General features: G+C 41.8%; 1 protein-coding gene and 1 long non-coding RNA gene across 4 annotated transcripts; both read right to left on the bottom strand.

Moving 5' to 3' along the window:
- Nucleotides 1–1,882: 1,882 nt before the first annotated feature.
- On the bottom strand, nucleotides 1,883–13,900 carry LOC147618854 (uncharacterized). 3 transcript variants are annotated; one of them, XR_015261980.1, is made up of 3 exons: nucleotides 13,732–13,900; nucleotides 13,397–13,647; nucleotides 1,883–2,678 (listed from the first exon to the last, which is right to left on the bottom strand). It is a non-coding gene; the product is annotated as an uncharacterized LOC147618854 (long non-coding RNA). The 3 variants fall into 3 exon arrangements; XR_015261979.1 differs by lacking the exon at nucleotides 1,883–2,678 and adding an exon at nucleotides 13,089–13,324; XR_015261978.1 differs by lacking the exon at nucleotides 1,883–2,678 and having other exon boundaries at nucleotides 13,089–13,647.
- LOC147618853 (disease resistance protein ADR1-like) lies at nucleotides 13,089–15,131 on the bottom strand. The gene is made up of 2 exons (XM_086773933.1): nucleotides 14,993–15,131; nucleotides 13,089–14,759 (listed from the first exon to the last, which is right to left on the bottom strand). Exon 2 carries the CDS (start codon nucleotides 14,260–14,262, stop codon nucleotides 13,906–13,908), a length of 357 nt encoding a protein of 118 aa, XP_086630059.1. The 5' UTR covers nucleotides 14,263–14,759; nucleotides 14,993–15,131; the 3' UTR covers nucleotides 13,089–13,905.
- Between the last annotated feature and the right edge of the window lie 2,010 nt (nucleotides 15,132–17,141).

Here is a 17,141-nt window from a genome sequence, read left to right as displayed (position 1 = left end):
CCCCATTGGTAGTAGAGGCACTCACTCGATCAGTCTCCTTTATACATAGCACTTGGGCTCTCCCTAGAGACAGATATGCTTGCTTAGCCCTGGAGTCTTCACGACAGTTGGCATCACAGGGAGACGGATCATGTTGGTATGCACAGATAACAGCTTGGTTCCAACTGCATGGCTTTAGTATGGACAGGCTACCTCCATTTCAGTACTCCCTGGATGCACCCTCCCTCTCTCTCACACGGGCAGAGATTACCAGACTTATCAGGCGCGACTTGACTCAGCTGGACACTAGGAGGACATGGATACAGCCGACACACGAGCTTGGTACGAAGATGGCTTTCTATAGAGATCATCTTCTCCAGCTCACGGAGGATGGGTTTGTGACTAGACCCAGCTACATGGATACTCATCTTTCTCATGGGGTACGGTGTGCTATTGATCAGATGCGCACATCCTCACACCAGCTAGAGATTGAGATTGGCAGATTCAGAGGAGTACCAGCTGAGGCCAAGATTTGTCAGCTGTGCCAAATGGAGCCAGAGACAGAGTTACATTACATATGTCACTATCCAGTATATTATGAGATACGAGGCCGTTTTTATTGCCTGTTCAGAGAGGGTTTCGGACCACTTTCTAGAGTCATGAGATACCAGGATCAGAGATGCCTCGGATTATACTTGCTGGAGCTGCATAGACATAGAAGAGGGTCTCTTGAGACGGAGGGGATCAAAGAGGGAGAGACCTACAGAGGCAGATTATAGACTTCTTTCGACCAGAGATTGAGCAATCAGGCCAGCAAGAATTACAGCTAGCCCCAGAGTATAGCCGCACCAGAGGTACACTGATTGATTGGGCTATAGAGCTGGGGCGGTCTAGTATGTTATGAGATACGAGGCCGTTTTCACTGCCTGTTCAGAGAGGGTTTTGGACCACTTTCTAGAGTCATGAGATACCAGGATCAGAGATGCCTCGGATTATACTTGCTGGAGCTACGTAGACATAGAGAGGGTCTCTTGAGAGGGAGGGGATCAGACAGGGAGAGACACCTACAAAGGCAGATTACATACTTCTTTCGACCAAAGATTGAGCAGTCAGGCCAACAGGCATTGCAGCTAGCCCCCAAGTATAGCCGCACCAGAGGTACACTGATTGATCGGGCTATAGAGCTGGGGCGGTCCACACGTCCCAAGATGAGAGGCCCATCCCAACACCGACAGAGACTACAACAGAGGATCAGGACCATACTAACACGGCATGGGAGACGTCCAATCAGAGTACTCACCATGGAGGACATTGAGGATATCCACCATCGACCGATGAGAGACATCTTTGGATAGTGATGTATATGATGCTTACCTTTGTTGCTGGAGTTTTCCTTCCCAGATGTTATCCATTAGGAGCTCCTAGTACCTTACTTTTCCTCAGAGTTGTTGTTTTAGTTTCAGTTAGTTGTTTAGTTGTTTTAGCTTTTCTTACACAGACATTGTATCAGATCCACCAATTATTGTAACCTTTTTGGTCTCATAGGTCATTTTGGCCTTTTGAGGACGTTAATATATCATTTTATTTCTCTCTCTGTAACGGGAAGCGGACGGGTGTATTAGAATCGTATAAATGTGAACAAGATTCTGAGCACTTAACACTTGAGCATTACAACCACAAAGCTGAAAATGACAGTACACCACATAAAGGGACCGATGATAGGCTGACCCCCCCCTTTAGGTTATATTACCAAAAGAGTCTGCAAAGTCCAAGATTACGGGTGCCTGGGGATTCACCACCAGCCTGCACCTGATTCTTCCAAATACATCATGAATGAATACATTTCAAACAAGAGAATCTGTAGGTACATCCGCCCTACACACAGGTACATTCGCCCTGCACAAGCCTCTTCACAGGTACATCTGCCCTGCACAAGAGTATCACAATCCTCACAGGTACTCCGCCCTGCACAAGATGTAAATGGATCTTTAGGCCCTGTTTCCACGCGAGAAACTGATCCAGAAACCTGTGTTCTCCGCGAGCAAGTGTCCCCAATGCTTGCCCTAAGCACCTGTTATACCAAGAAACCTTGAGACACATCCATGCTCACATATTTCATTGCTGTCCGGCCTGTTTTGTGCAATAACCAGTCCAAAACAGCAACTTTCTATCGCGAGAAATCCACCTGTAAGGGGTCCTACAGCCCTGTGGAGGTCCCTAGAGCTGTCCTCTACTGTCCAAGTTGACTTTGGACACCTGTAACCAGCCCAAAACTCGCAATAACCAAAAATTACAGGTCTGAAATTTACCAACCAGCCTTTTAGAAGAGTGTGGGGATCATTATCCAAGCTTGTGTGAGTCCGGGAAGCAAGCAACCAGCCCTGTAGCAACTCCCAAAGCTTCAACCAGCTCTCCAATGTGTTGAGTTATATATAAAACAGCCCAAAAGGCCTCTTGAAGGAGGCACCTTTCTCCAGTGCCACCTAAGGGGCTTGGTGGGTACACATAATGGCTGACAAGTGTCCCCATAAGGTGTCCAGGTAGGTGTCCAGCCCATAGTGCTCCATTTGTCCTGTTTGTATAAGTTTAGGTCCAACCAAATGGGAAATGGCCATAAGCTGTCCGGACTTCATTAATTTTGGTCCAACCAAATGCGAACGCGTTATAAGTTATCCGGCCACTTATTAATGAGTGTGGACCTGCAAACCAATAAACTTTAGTAGTAAATGAAATAAGCTGTAAATTGAGTGTGGACGTACTTACCACCTACAAAACCCATAAGCCCACAGTTTAGGCCCAAACAGGAGTGCACACACGTGTCCACAAGGTCCCCGAGCGTCCCCGGTCCCTCGGACTTCACAAGCCAAAATAACAAGCATTGTCCAGGCAGCAAGACAATGTCACACAAAGTAAAATAAAGTTATGGCATGCATCATTTATGCATTGTGCACATGTAAACTTGGAGAACCACCTATCATCATTCTTGTACTTGAAAATATTCCGCCTGCCATCATAACACACCATGTGTGCATGGCCGGAATCCACACGGGCACCGCCCGAAAGTCCACAAATGTCTTGCCATGTCCTTGGACTCATATGCATCCACTCATATGTATAGGGGTTTGTGACACTCTCTCACACACACACACACACACACACGCTTAAATAGATTTACACACATAATTTTTTAATTAATTAAATTTTAATGGTAGGGATGAGTGGTGAGGTGTGCTCACTCTCAAATAAATGCATCTTACATGTAATCTCTCTCTCTCCCTCTCTCTCTCTCTCTCTCTCACACACACACACATGCACATGCACATGCACATGCACACCCTCTCTCTCTCACACACACATACACATGCACACACTCTCAATTATCGAAACTCTCTCTCTTACACACGTACTAATGCGCACACTCAATTGTCGAAACTCTCTTATACACACACACACACACGTACTAATGCAAACACACTCTTTCCCTCCACACACACACACACACACACACACACACTATCTCTCTTCTCACACACTCTCCCACATATAGAAACTCTCTCATGCACACACACACACACACACACACACTTCTTTCTCATGCAGATGCAGAGCATCTAGTGTCATTAGAGAGAGATACACCACCAGCTTCAGTGGACATCCCTCACTCCGCTAGATCATGGAGTCCGCAGACCACCGCAGATTGGGCCAATTCTTGCTAGAGACACAACGCCACAGAGAGACACTGCTACGAACTCATACCACAAGGAGAGGTGGGCGACAGCTCGAGCTCACTAATTTCTTCCAGAGATCTATCCCAGTGCCTACCCTGACACAGGAGGGGGTTACACTTCAGCGCGCTGTTGCGGACCTTCGAGCCAAACGGAGACCGAGAGCACCAGGCTACCAGACTCCCAGACTACATCAGAGGGAGATCACAGAGATACGGGCTCGACATCAGCACCATATCCACGAGCGACTAGCTCACTTACACTCACACCCGGAGATCATGCTCCGAGGTATTTTTGCCTCACCATCGCCTATGTATCACATATTACACCCCCATTATGGTACTGGTTGAAGCTAGACAGATTTGCATTGCATTCTTGTATACCCTGCGCATATAGGTTGCATACTGAGCCTCTAGCAGTAGTGCTCCATCCATCACCCCCCCCCCCACTAGCTCAGTACTTTCATAGTTTATTTCATGTTCATTTTATCCTTTTTTTTTCTGGACATCTAGAAGACATTGACAGTTGTACATTGATTTGTCTCATAGGTCGAGTTCGGCCTCTAGTAGACGTTAATACAGCTTTCTTTCTCTCTCTCTCTCTCTCTCTCTCACACACACACACCCACATGTAAATATATATTATCTATAATATTATGTTTTATTATATTTAGAGACATATACCTATATATACATATGTATTTATAAAATAAATGAACACATACACATTTTTAATTAATATTAAATTTTAATACGTGGGGATGCATGATGATGTGTGTTCACGCTTAAATAAATGTACCTTATATATAATGTCTTTTGTCTTCTCTTTTGCATACATATGTGTGATTGTGTGTACACATACACACGTACGTGTGATTGTGTAATGTCTTCACGTGTACATGTGTCGTGTAAGTGTCTTGATTGTGTGTATGTGTTAGTGTATATTTATTGTGTGTGTGTACATGCTGTGTATGTTTTTATTTATGTGTATCCATGGCAAGTGTCTGCATGTACGTGTGCGTGTGAGCATGTGAATATACTCGTGTACATCTATGTGTGTGCACGTGCAAGTGCATGTGTGTGTGAGTGTGTGCATGTCCATGTGTGTGCACATGTACTTGTGTATGTGAGTGTATTTATGTGCTTGTGTGCATGCATACACGTGTGTATGTGTGCAAGTGTGCATATCTCTGTGTTGCACGTGTGTCCATGTGTGTAAGTGTGCATATCTCTGTGTTGCACGTGTGTCCATGTGTGTAAGTGTTTGTATGTGTGTGCCGTATCATGTGCTTGTGTGTGTGTGTGTGCGTGCGCACGCGCGCGCATGAACATACATGTGTGCGTCGATATACATATAAATCTATTTATATATACATGCTTACATACCTATAGATACACATACATACATAATATATATACGTATGTGTGTATGTATATTCTCTCTCTTACACGCACATAATATAATATTAGAAGATATGTATGTGTGTGTGTGTGTGAGGAGGAGGAGGGAGGGGTGGGCAATTTGCTTTCTAATGTATTTTATATATATATATATATATATATATATATATATATATATATATATATATATATATATGTATGTGTATATATATATATGTATGTGTATATATATATATATATATATATAAAAGAAACTCATTCAATGAGTAAATGGTTTGATGGTGACAGCTAATTGTGAGCCCCAATGCATCTAGGCGTGTGGGAAAGAAACCCCCAAACACTTGTCTTCTTTCCTCCTTTCTCCTTTTCAAAAATTCTCCCTCTCTTTTCTCCACATAAAGGGGTAGACACTCTTCCTTTATCTTGTATAGACTTACTCCTTTTCAAAAATTCTCCCTCTCCTTTCTCCACGTAAAGGGGTATACACTCTTCCTTTATCTTGTATAGATTGTATCAAAGCTAACGTTGCGGTAAGAGCATGAGTACAAGGAGCTTTGACCTCCTTAATCCTTTCTCTTGCATGGTCACATTGAGGCCGGGGAAAACCATAGCCTGAAGTCCAACGGCATCCTTTGATAGCCTCCCATCTAGCCGATGTCTAAATCAAAGCTAAGGTCGTGGTAAGAGCATGAGTACAAGGGGCTTTGACCTTCTTAATCCTTTCTCTTGCATGCTCACATTTGTTAGCACATTCATCCCCACATTTTGCTCTTTTATGGTGCCCATTTGGTCCCTTTTGCATGGCCCTTGCTTGTGGACTGGCCACCCCTTTTTCTAGTATTTTTTTGGGATTTTTCCCAACCTTTCTGGCATTTTCCAGTCGACCTTGTCCAGTAGCTCCAATCGGCCTGTTTTGCAGCTCAGTCGGCTAGCTTACCCCTACTATAATAGTGGGTGTTGGCCTCTCATTGTTCATTCAGTCTTGTACATATTTTGCTCCCTCACTTATGAGACTTGTAGTGTCTCTTGCTTGGGTCTGTTCTGCTTCAGTATATTCAACATAGTTCCCTCCATATCTCTCTCTCTCTTGCACTCTCTGTTCAGCACATTCATTCTGTTGTGCAGATCCATTCTGTTATGGATGCTTTGGAGACAGAGTTTGAGATGACGGATCTTGGCCTTCTGCATTATTTTCTTGGTTTGAGATTTGGCAAACCTCGAAGGGCATTTTCTTCTCTCAGCAGAAGTACACTCCGGAGATTCTCGACAGATTTCAGACGACTGGGTGCAAACCAATATCTTCTCCTATCGATATTGGTGAGAAGCTTTCTTCACTTGATGCTTCTCCAGGGACTGATCAGGGACTATCGGGTTCTCATCGGTTGTTTGGTATGGTTGATCTACTCCCAATTGGACATATGCTTCGCAGTTAGTTTATTGAGTTCCTTCTCATCCAAACCCCGTCAGCAGCATTGGCGGTGTGCTCTCAAAGTTCTTTGGTACTTGCGTGGTACTATGGATTTTGGCATCTTTTATGGCCAAGGACGCACTCTTGTTGGATAGTCTGACTCAGACTGGGCTGGAGATCTATATACACGGCGTTCGACCACTGGTTGTGTTTTTTCACTTGCGTCTGGAGCCATTTCTTGGAGCAATAAAAAGCTACCTACTGTGGCGCTTTCCTCTACCGAGGTGGAGTACCGTGCAGTTTGTTATGCTGCATGTGAGGCGACATGGTTGCGGAGATTATTGGAGGAGCTCGGCTGTTCTCCTACCGGATCTACTCTTCTTTGGTGTGACAATCAAAGTTGCATCGCCATCACCAAGAACCCTGTGTTTCATGCTCGTACGAAACACATTGAGATTCAGTATCAGTATGTTCGTGAACGGGTTCTTGCTGGAGATGTGCGTTTGGAGTATTGTCCTTCCGCGGAGAATGCTGCAGATTTGTTCACCAAGCCGATTTCTCAGGCTTCCTTGGCTCCTCATCTTTGGATTCTCGGAGTTTGTTCAGCATCTGGTGCTGAGAGGGAGTGTTAGCACATTCATCCCTAGATTCTGCTCTTTTATGGTGCCCATTTGGTCCCTTTTGCATGGCCCTTGCTTGTGGGCTGGCCACCTCTTTTTCTAGTATTTTTTTGGGATTTTTTCTAGCCTTTTTGGCATTTTCCAGTTGGCCTTGCCAAGTAGCTCCAGTCGGCCTTGTCCAGTAGCTCCAGTCGGCCTGTTTGGCAGCTCTAGTCGGCTAGCTTACCCCTACTATAAATAGTGGGTGCTCATTGTTCATTTAGTCTTGTACATATTTTGCTCCCTCACTTATGAGACTTGTAGTGTCTCTTGCTTGGGACTGTTTTGCTTCAGTACATTCAGCATAGTTCTCTCCATCTCTCTCTCTCTCTTGCACTCTCTGTTCAACACATTCTAGTGCCACTCTGCTTCCGCTCTGTGCACTCTTTCATGGTATCATCGCTCCCGGTTTAGCAACCTCTTTGCTACCCTAGATTCAGCACTATTTTCAGCACCCTCTCCTCTACGTTTTCTCTCAAATTTGCAGTCCTTTGCTGCTGCATTTTTTGGACAGCACCTGTTGGTCTTTGCGCCTACAGTTTGGCTTCACCGACACAGCCATCAGGTACTCTTTGATCAACGTTTTCTTTTCCCCGTGGTGATTGGACATAGGCAGCCTGTTTTTTTCAAGACAACAGTCTTCTGTGTGCTGCGTTTTCCTCTCCAGTGGGCTTTCCCCTTTGCAGAGGAGGTCTGTGGTGTTGCAGGCTTTGGTGGCACTCTTGGTACCTGTGGAGGACACTTCTTCTTCAGAGTTTGTGCATTTTTTGAGATTGAGCCCAAGCTTTTGTGATGGCTACACCGACTCCTCTTCATATGTTTGCTGAGTCTGCCAAGTTGGATGGTTCCAACTACACCCTATGAAAGGTGAAGGTGAAATCGGCCTTGCGTGGCATGGATCTTTGGCATTGGCTTGTTACACTGGCCAATGCCACCCCTCCCACCCTTGCTTCCGGTGGTGCGACTCAGGCACAGATTGATATTTGGCAGTCGAATGATCGATGCGTTTTCTCCTTTCTGATGTTGAACTGTCAGGCTTCTGTTCTCTCTCATGTGCGTACAGCAGATGCAGCACATGAAGTTTGGAAGGCTTTTGCAGATCTCTATGAGATTAAATCTCCGGGTCGGATTTTGGCGTTGAAAAAGCAACTTATGAACTTATCAGTTTCTACCTTTTCATCTTTATCTACTTTCATCTCGAAGATGAAAGATCCCCGAGACGAGCTTGCTGTTTGTGGCAAGGACATCTCCACAGAGCACATGGCTATTCGACTGCTCTCCAAACTTCCAGAGAGGTTTGATGCATACTTTCAATCTCTTGTTTCTTCTCCTCGTCCTGTTCCAATTACTTGGGAGGAAGTTCTCTCCTCCGTTAGCAGATTGAGTCTCGCTTTGAGGAGCGGACTGGCACCTCTGGTGGCCGTGATGGAGCTTTGGCAGCACGAAATAAAGGGAAGAATCAACAAAAGTAAAAGGGGGTTCTGACAAGAACTCCAAGGATTCCGACAAGGATAAAGACAACAAATCTTCAAAGAATAAGGACATTGAATGTCATTGTTGTGGCAAGAAGGGTCACAAATCATCCCAATGTCACAAGAAGAAGCGTGATGAAGCAACAAAGAACTCTTCCTCAACGGCGGTGTCTCAACCCAAGAAGGATGATGGCATTCTTCTCTTAGCAAGTACTCGACGTATACTTGCTCTTGTGACTTCTCAATCCAATCTTGGATTGTTGATAGCGGCGCTACTGCTCATATGACACCCCATCGAGATTGGTTCGAGAACTTCACTGCCAGATCAGACGAGATTACTCTGGGTGATTCTTCTTCTGTGCTAGAGCATGGTCATGACACTATCCCCATCTTCCGTTCTGACAAGGACAAGAGGTATGCATAGAAAGATGCATAATGAAAATTTCTATTATAAAAGTGTTGTTTTCATTGAATTTAATTTCTATGCATAGAAAGATGCATAATGAAAAAAAATTATAAAAGTATTGTTTTCATTAAAATTGATTTTATGCATAGAAAGATGCATAAAATATTTATTTTTATTTCAAAAGTGTTATTCTCATTAAAATTGATTTTATGTCATGACACTATCCCCATCTTCCGTTCTGACAAGGACAAGAGGTATGCATAGAAAGATGCATAATGAAAATTTCTATTATAAAAGTGTTGTTTTCATTGAATTTAATTTCTATGCATAGAAAGATGCATAATGAAAAAAAAAATATAAAAGTATTGTTTTCATTAAAATTGATTTTATGCATAGAAAGATGCATAAAATATTTATTTTTATTTCAAAAGTGTTATTCTCATTAAAATTGATTTTATGCATAGAAAGATGCATAAAAGATTTATTTTTCTTTCAAAAGTGTTATTCTCATTAAAATTGATTTTATACCTAGAAAGATGCATAAAAGATTTATTTTTATTTTAAAAGTGTTACTCATTAAAATTGATTTTATACATAAAAAGATGCATAAAAGATTTATTTTTCTTTCAAAAGTGTTATTCTCATTAAAATTGATTTTATACCTAGAAAGATACATAAAAGATTTAATTTTATTTCAAAAGTGTTATTTTTCTTGGAATTGAATTTATGCATAAAAGGATTTTTATAAAAGTGTTATTCCCCCTAAAGTTGATTTTTATACATAAATAGATGCGTAAAGAATCTTTATATCAAAAATTAGAATTCTCTTAAATTCTATGAATAGAGGTGATAAGATATGAGGTGAATAGATGTGATGAGATGTAATATGAATCAGATAGATGTGAATGAAAATGGATGGATGGATGTGATGTGAATAGAGGTGATGAGATGTGAGGTGAATAGATATGATGAGATGTGATGTGAATCAGATAGATGTGAATGGGTGGATGGATGTGATGTGAATAGAGGTGATAAGATGTGAGATGAATAGATGTGATGTGAATCAGATAGATGTGAATGGACGGATGGATGTGATGTGAATAGAGGTGATGACATGTGAGGTGAATACTTGTTATGTGAATCAGATAGATGTGAATGGATGGATGGATGGATGTGATGTGAATAGAGGTGATGAGATATAACGAGATGTGATGAGAATCAGATCAGTGTGAATGAATGGATGGATGATTGTGATGTGAATAGAGGTGATGAGATGTGAGGTGAGTAGATGTGATAAGATGTGAGGTGAGTAGATGTGATAAGATGTGATGTGAATCAGATAGATGTGAATGAATGGATGAGATGTGATGTCATGTGAATCAAGATGTAAATGAATGATATGGGATATGAGTGGATGATATATGATGAAAATGGATGTAAATGTATAAGTGAAGAATGGATATAAATGTATATGTGAAAGAATTGATGTGGATATATTTGTAAAAGAATAGATGTGCATGTGCATGTGAAAATGTGATGTGAATGTGTATATGAAGAATGAATATAAATGAGTATGTGAAAGAATGGATATAGATGTGTGTGAAAGAATGTGATGTGATAGAAAGAGATGTGATGTGTCATAAATATATGTGGATATTTTCTCGGCTTTGAGATTTGGCAAACCTCTAAGGACATTTTCTTCTCTCAGCAGAGGTACACTCCGGAGATTCTTGACAGATTTCAGATGACTGGGTGTAAACCAATATCTTCTCCTATGGATATTGGTGAGAAGCTTTCTTCACTTGATGCTTCTCCAGGGACTGATCAGAGACAGTATCAGGTTCTCATCGGTTGTTTGGTATGATTGACCTACTCCCGATTGAATATATGCTTCGCAGTTAGTTTATTGAGTTCCTTCTCATCCAAACCCCGTCATATATAAGCATTGGCGGTGTGCTCTCAGAGTTCTTCGGCACTTGTTTGGCACTCTAGATTTTAGCATCTTTTATGGCCAAGGACGCACTCTTGTTGGATGGTCTGACTCGGACTGGGCTGGAGATCTATATACACGGCGTTCGACCACTAGTTGTGTTTTTTCACTTGGGTCTAGAGCCATTTCTTGGAGCAATAAAAAGCTACCTACTGTGGCGCTTTCCTCTACCGAGGTGGAGTACCGTGCAGTTTGTTATGCTGCATGTGAGACGATATGGTTGCGGAGATTATTGAAGGAGCTCAGCTGTTCTCCTATCGGATCTACTCTTCTTTGGTGTGACAATCAAAGTTGCACCGCCATCGCCAAGAGCCGTGTGTTTCATGCTCGTACGAAACACATTGAGATTCAATATCATTATGTTCGTGAACGGGTTCTAACTGGAGATTTGCGTTTGGAGTATTGTCCTTTCGCGACGGAGAGTGCTGCAGATTTGTTCACCAAGCCGGTTTCTCAGGCTTCCTTGCCTCCTCATCTTCGGATTCTCAGAGTTTGTTCAGCATCTGGTGCTAAGAGAGAGTGTTAGCACATTCATCCCCAGGTTTTGCTCTTTTATGGTGCCCATTTGGTTCCTTTTGCATGGCCCTTGCTTGTGGGTTGGCCACCCCCTTTTCTAATATTTTTTGGGGATTTTTTCCAGCCTTTCTGGCATTTTCCAATCGGCCTTGTCCAGTAGCTCCAGTCTGCCTGTTTTGCAGCTCCAGTCGGCCAGCTTACCCCTACTATAAATAGTGGGTGCTGGCCTCTCATTGTTCATTCAGTCTTGTACATATTTTGCTCCCTCACTTATGAGACTTGTAGTGTCTCTTGCTTGGGACTGTTTTGCTTCAGTATATTTAGCATAGTTCTCTCCATATCTCTCTCTTGCACTCTCTGTTCAGCACATTCTAGTGCCACTCTACTTCCGCTCTATGCACTCTTTCAACATTGAGGCCAGGGAAAACCATAGAGCCTAAACTGCCTAGTGGCAAAGGCATGTGTATGGTATAAGAAAAGAGTTGCATAACCCTCATTCTACTTGATGGGCAAGGCATGTATAGGGTATTAGGACTGACTCTGTAAGAACGCCAATCCACTGCTCAGTCTTGTAACTCTCCATGAGTGGGTTTGAGCAAGACATTAAGTCTCGCATTCAAGCGTTGTGCGTATAGCATTGGTATCAGTGCATCAGGTTCTTTCCCAAGCATATCAAATCACTACAAGACCAATGTTCATGCACTTTCACTTTGTAGCACTGGTATTAGAGCATCTAGTTCTTCCTGAGGTAGGTTGGACCCACAACATACCAGTGTTTGTGAGCTTCCACATCATAACACCTACTCTGGACTGTCTTGCAAAACCCCTATGAGAAAAAATTGAAAAGTTAGGAAGGAGAGCACTTTCACTTCACAGGGCGAGCTACAACTTTTGGAAATATCTAGCAAAACATTTCCTTCATAAGCTTTAGACAAGCCAAGAGAAGATTTGGCATCACCCCTAGGAACGCTTGGGGTTGTTTGGGGAGAGGTGTTCTCTCCTCACTATACCTCTAAGGTTGTTGGTTGATTCTAGACACAAGGACCAGTGTTAAAACTCAATGTTGTGATCTCCTTCCAATCTCTTCAAGAGTGGTATACTCTAAGCTTATGGGAGCCATACAGGTTAATCATGAAGAGCTCAATGCCGCAATTGAGGATATCTGGTCTACTCAACCAACCCTATCATATAGAGTTTTTACATGTAGGATTCTTGCAGGCTGCATGGCTCTTAAATCCAAGCTGGCCAAGTGCGATCTAACCTTTGGACTATGCAGCAGGTGTCTTCTCAAGAAAGAAAGCTTAAAGCATTGTTTTTGGGTCGTGCAAGTGGCAAGAGAGAGAAATAAATATGCGCAAGGGTATTGCATTCCCACAAATCGCCAAGTTGCATTGAATGTTCAGAAGGCCCAATCAACTGGGCCATGGAAAAAGACCTAATTCACTCTAATTGTATTTTGACCCTGACGGAGTTTGGATGTAAAAATCCCAACCTGGGATTAGGTAGGGTAGTTAGAATGTTGATGTAAGGACAAGGTCAAAATGTGGATAGTTTTGTATTTTGACTGTTGTTGATAATGTTATCACATGTGTTTACAACAAGAAAAAGTCCTAAATTTCTAACGCTCAAAGTTTTTAAAGCTTTTGAAATTCGGACCTCAAGACCTAATTGAAAGGCCGTCTCTTTCTAAATCCCTGATGTGGTCTAGCTCTTGGATGAAAAAGCATCTATGAGCTTGCCGTATGTACACCAGCCTGAATGGGATCTACCTGATTTAGATTACCCCTTTTAGGAGAAAAGAAAAAGAGATAAGAGGTGCAAGTAGAAGGTTCTAGAAGTACCTTCAAGTCCCGCACATTTGCAACATCGATCCATGAGAGCTCCTTAAGAGCTTTGCATGCACTCACATCAAAGGGATTGGCTGTGTCACTTCTCATCCCACACACAACCAAAAGGTGCCTGTGAGCTTGGCTGCTTGTTGGCAATCCCCTTCTATTTTGACATTGCTTAAAACGCAAAAACGCGGCATTTTCTGAAGCCACTGAGCTGCCACCGTCACGTCCATCAACCCCACCACCTTCTCCAATGCACTCTGCAACTCACCACCAATCTTCAATCTTCAAATCATCAATTATACGTATGTCAAACATACTCCCATTTATAATCTCTCCCTTACCAAGCTAGTAGTGTCGTCCAAGATATCTTCGCCTATGACACGGATCTCATCCTTGTCAGCTGCCACCATCTGCAACCCCATTGTCTTGAGCACATCATGCACTTCCACCACGGATGCAAGATCCATGGCCTCATCTTCTATGCTTCCCAACCTTTTCTTTTCCACGAGTGCGCGCTAGCGAAGGAACTCTAAGTGGCTTGCGCTCACCAAGCGCTCTGCAGTTGACCATGGCCAGCCCACCATGTAGGCAACAACGTCCAAGAATACCTTTCTGATCTCCGAGTCCAGATGGTCTATGCTGAACCGCAAATGCAAATACAACAGATCCTCTGCTTCTCCGTCCAAAGGTACTGCCGCTCTCATGTCGTAGGCAACTCTCTCCCAAGCCTTCACGACCCTCGATTCCTCCTTGTTGTGCTTAATGTAACAGCCCACCACTGTCAACACCAACAGTAACCCATCGCACGACTTCAGCACCTCCCTCTCCAGCGCCTCCATCTCAGCATTCGGTGAACACCCTGCATGCTGCATGTCAGCTTGCTGCAGTTGCCTCCACAGAAGCTCTCTCGCTTGCTGCTCATTCAACTTCTTCACTGTAATGGGCTCATAGTTGCTGATTTTCAGCTTCCCTGCTAGATCTTACAAACATGCTCGTATCTTGTAGTTATGAGAATCCTGCTTCCCTAAAACTCTGCTTCAGGAAGCCATAATTCCCTCATTTTATCCAACACATTATCCAAGCACAAGAGCACTGGCTTTCTGAATTTTTTCAGCTTCTCTTTCATTTGTGATACGCCATCGTTTAGACTGGAAATTTCAGGTGTGCCACGCCTGCACAATTTTCAGTCTTGTGATGGCATATCACAGATCCTGAACAAATTATGCAGGCGCGGCACACCCGAAATTTCCAGTCTTAAGGATGGCATATCCCAGATCTGTGACGGCGCGGCACACCTGAAATTTCCAGTCTAAAGGATGGCGTATCCCGACTCAAATGAGCCATAGCCTTGTGCTTTCATCTCCTCCAACTGCAAAAAGTCCAAGTCCAAGGCAAATTAACACCGTCAGAGCAATGTAGTCATAAATCCCCTCTCAAGGAAGGCAGCAGACACTGTATTCTTACATTGCCGGTACCATTATAATACCACCATAAGATTTTGAGTAAGAAAAAATAGATAAGGTTGAGACGGTCGGGCAACCAAAAACAGTGACCCACAAACAGTTTTTTCGGGATCTAGTACAAAGACAAGATGCACGGTACCTATTCCATCACTCGGAGTGAAGGTATATTGACGATGTAGCCTCGAACCCTCACAAAACCGAATTAGTTCCATGTGTCTTCTGATTTCTTTGGATGCTCCTTCCAAGTCATCCTCCAAACCAACTATTGAGTCTTTGATTGTCTAAGCGTTTAAGAACCTGCAACCTCACAACTCTTAAGTAACGAAGTCTGCATTGAAGGAGTCCTTGCTTACTAAATACTAATTATGAGAAACCACTTTAATTACATGCATCTTACCTTAACAACAGATGCTTGGCTGTTTCTATGCTGTCTTGGAGACGTCATCCTTGATACTGGCTTGCCATATCTCTCTCGTGCTTTCCAGAAGAGAAACTGTCTTGCGTAGAAGATGTAAACAATCCTTCCAGTTCTGTGCAGTGGTGTCGATCCTATCAAGTGAAGCGATCAAAGAGAACCCAACAGCCATCCAATGCACTCCGCCAAGTCCTCCAAGGGTTTCCTTCAACAGAGGCAAAACCAGGGTTTTTCACACATTAAAGGGACATTATGTTGCACCACGCCATCAATCAAGCATAGTACTGATACTGCGAGGGTGGAGAGCAAGCAAACAAAGCTTTTCTACCTGTAGGCGGAGAAAGTTAGGGTTGTGCCTTTATTGCCTGTAGGCGGAGAAAGTTAGGGTTGTGCCTTTATTCTTGAACGTACATTAATAAAGTATTAAATGTATTTTATTTAGTCTTAAAACGGAATATCAAGCATTATATATTAAGAAAATTTATATTAATTTTATTTAGCCTTAAAATGGAATATCAAGCATTATATATATTAAGAAGATCTATATTAATTTTATTTAGCCTTAAAATGGAATATCAAGCATTATATATATTAAGAAGATCTATATTAATTTTATTTAGCCTAAAACGAACACCAAGCCCCATAATAAAGCCTCTTATTTAGCCTTAAAATGGAATACCAAGCGGTTTTATAAGCATCTTAACTTTTCTTATTAACAATGAATAAAATTATATATAATCTCTTCACTAATCTCCTTGGAGCAATTTTTAGCTTTGAACGAAATTTAAATACAAATTTATAAAGCTAAAATAACTTCAATAGGGATTATTAGACTTTTAATATAAGAAAATTATAAAACATATTTCTCTTCAACACAAAAACTAATTTCTTATCCATAATGATTAAAATTAATCTAGCCTTTTCTATTTAACATCTCAACTAATTTTTTTAGCGTTAATATAAAGGCTAGGTAACTTTAAGCTTCAGACTCTAAGGGGAACAAAAACGAATTTGATAGAGGGGAGGAAAAAAAATAGTTTTTTTTCCTTACAAGGTGAGCCTCAAAAACAAACAAATTGATTTGATTGGTTGCAGCAACCGATTCAATACTGGCTCTATTGCCATCACAATCAGCCCACTACTAGTCCACCTACTCAATCACATGTTGCCACCGCCGTTGATTAAAATAAGGAAATAACTACACCACCACATAGCCGCATGTGATTGAGTAGGTAGAGTAGTAGTGGACTGATTGTGGTGGCAACATAGCCACTGATGATACACCTCTTCATTTCTTCTTCTATGCTACTGATACTGCTGCGAGGGTGGAGAGCCAACAAACAAAGCTTTTCTGCTCAAAGGAAGACAGTAGGCAGAGAAAGTTAGGGTTGGAGACTAGGTGTGCCTTTATTGTTCCACGGTTGCGTAGCTGGCATGATATGCCACACATATGTGCCTCAAACATACATTAATAAAGTATTAAACGTATTTTATTTAGTCTTAAAATGGAATATCAAGCATTATATTAAGAAAATTTAAATTAATTTTATTTAGCCTTAAAATGGAATATCAAGCCTTCTTTTATTTAGCCTTAAAATGGAATATCAAGCATTATACTAAGAACATTTATATTAATTTTGCTAAGTTCTTCTATTAAGCATCTTAACTTTTCTTATTAACAATGAATAAAATTATATATGTAATCTCTTTGCTTATCTCCTTGAAGCAATTTTTAGCCTTGAAAGAAATTTAAATACAAATTTACAAAGCTAAAATAACGTTAATAGGGATTATTAGACTTTTAAATTTAGTAGGGATTATTTGACTTTTATTATAAGAAAATTATAAAACATATTTCTCTTTAGCACAAAAA

The sequence above is a fragment of the Cibotium barometz genome, chromosome 34 (assembly GCF_041138505.1).
Source record: "Cibotium barometz isolate CiBa-2024 chromosome 34, ASM4113850v1, whole genome shotgun sequence".
NCBI lineage: Eukaryota > Viridiplantae > Streptophyta > Polypodiopsida > Cyatheales > Cibotiaceae > Cibotium > Cibotium barometz.
Note: the sequence above shows the minus strand (reverse complement) of the source record. Positions and strands in the feature narration are given on the sequence as shown.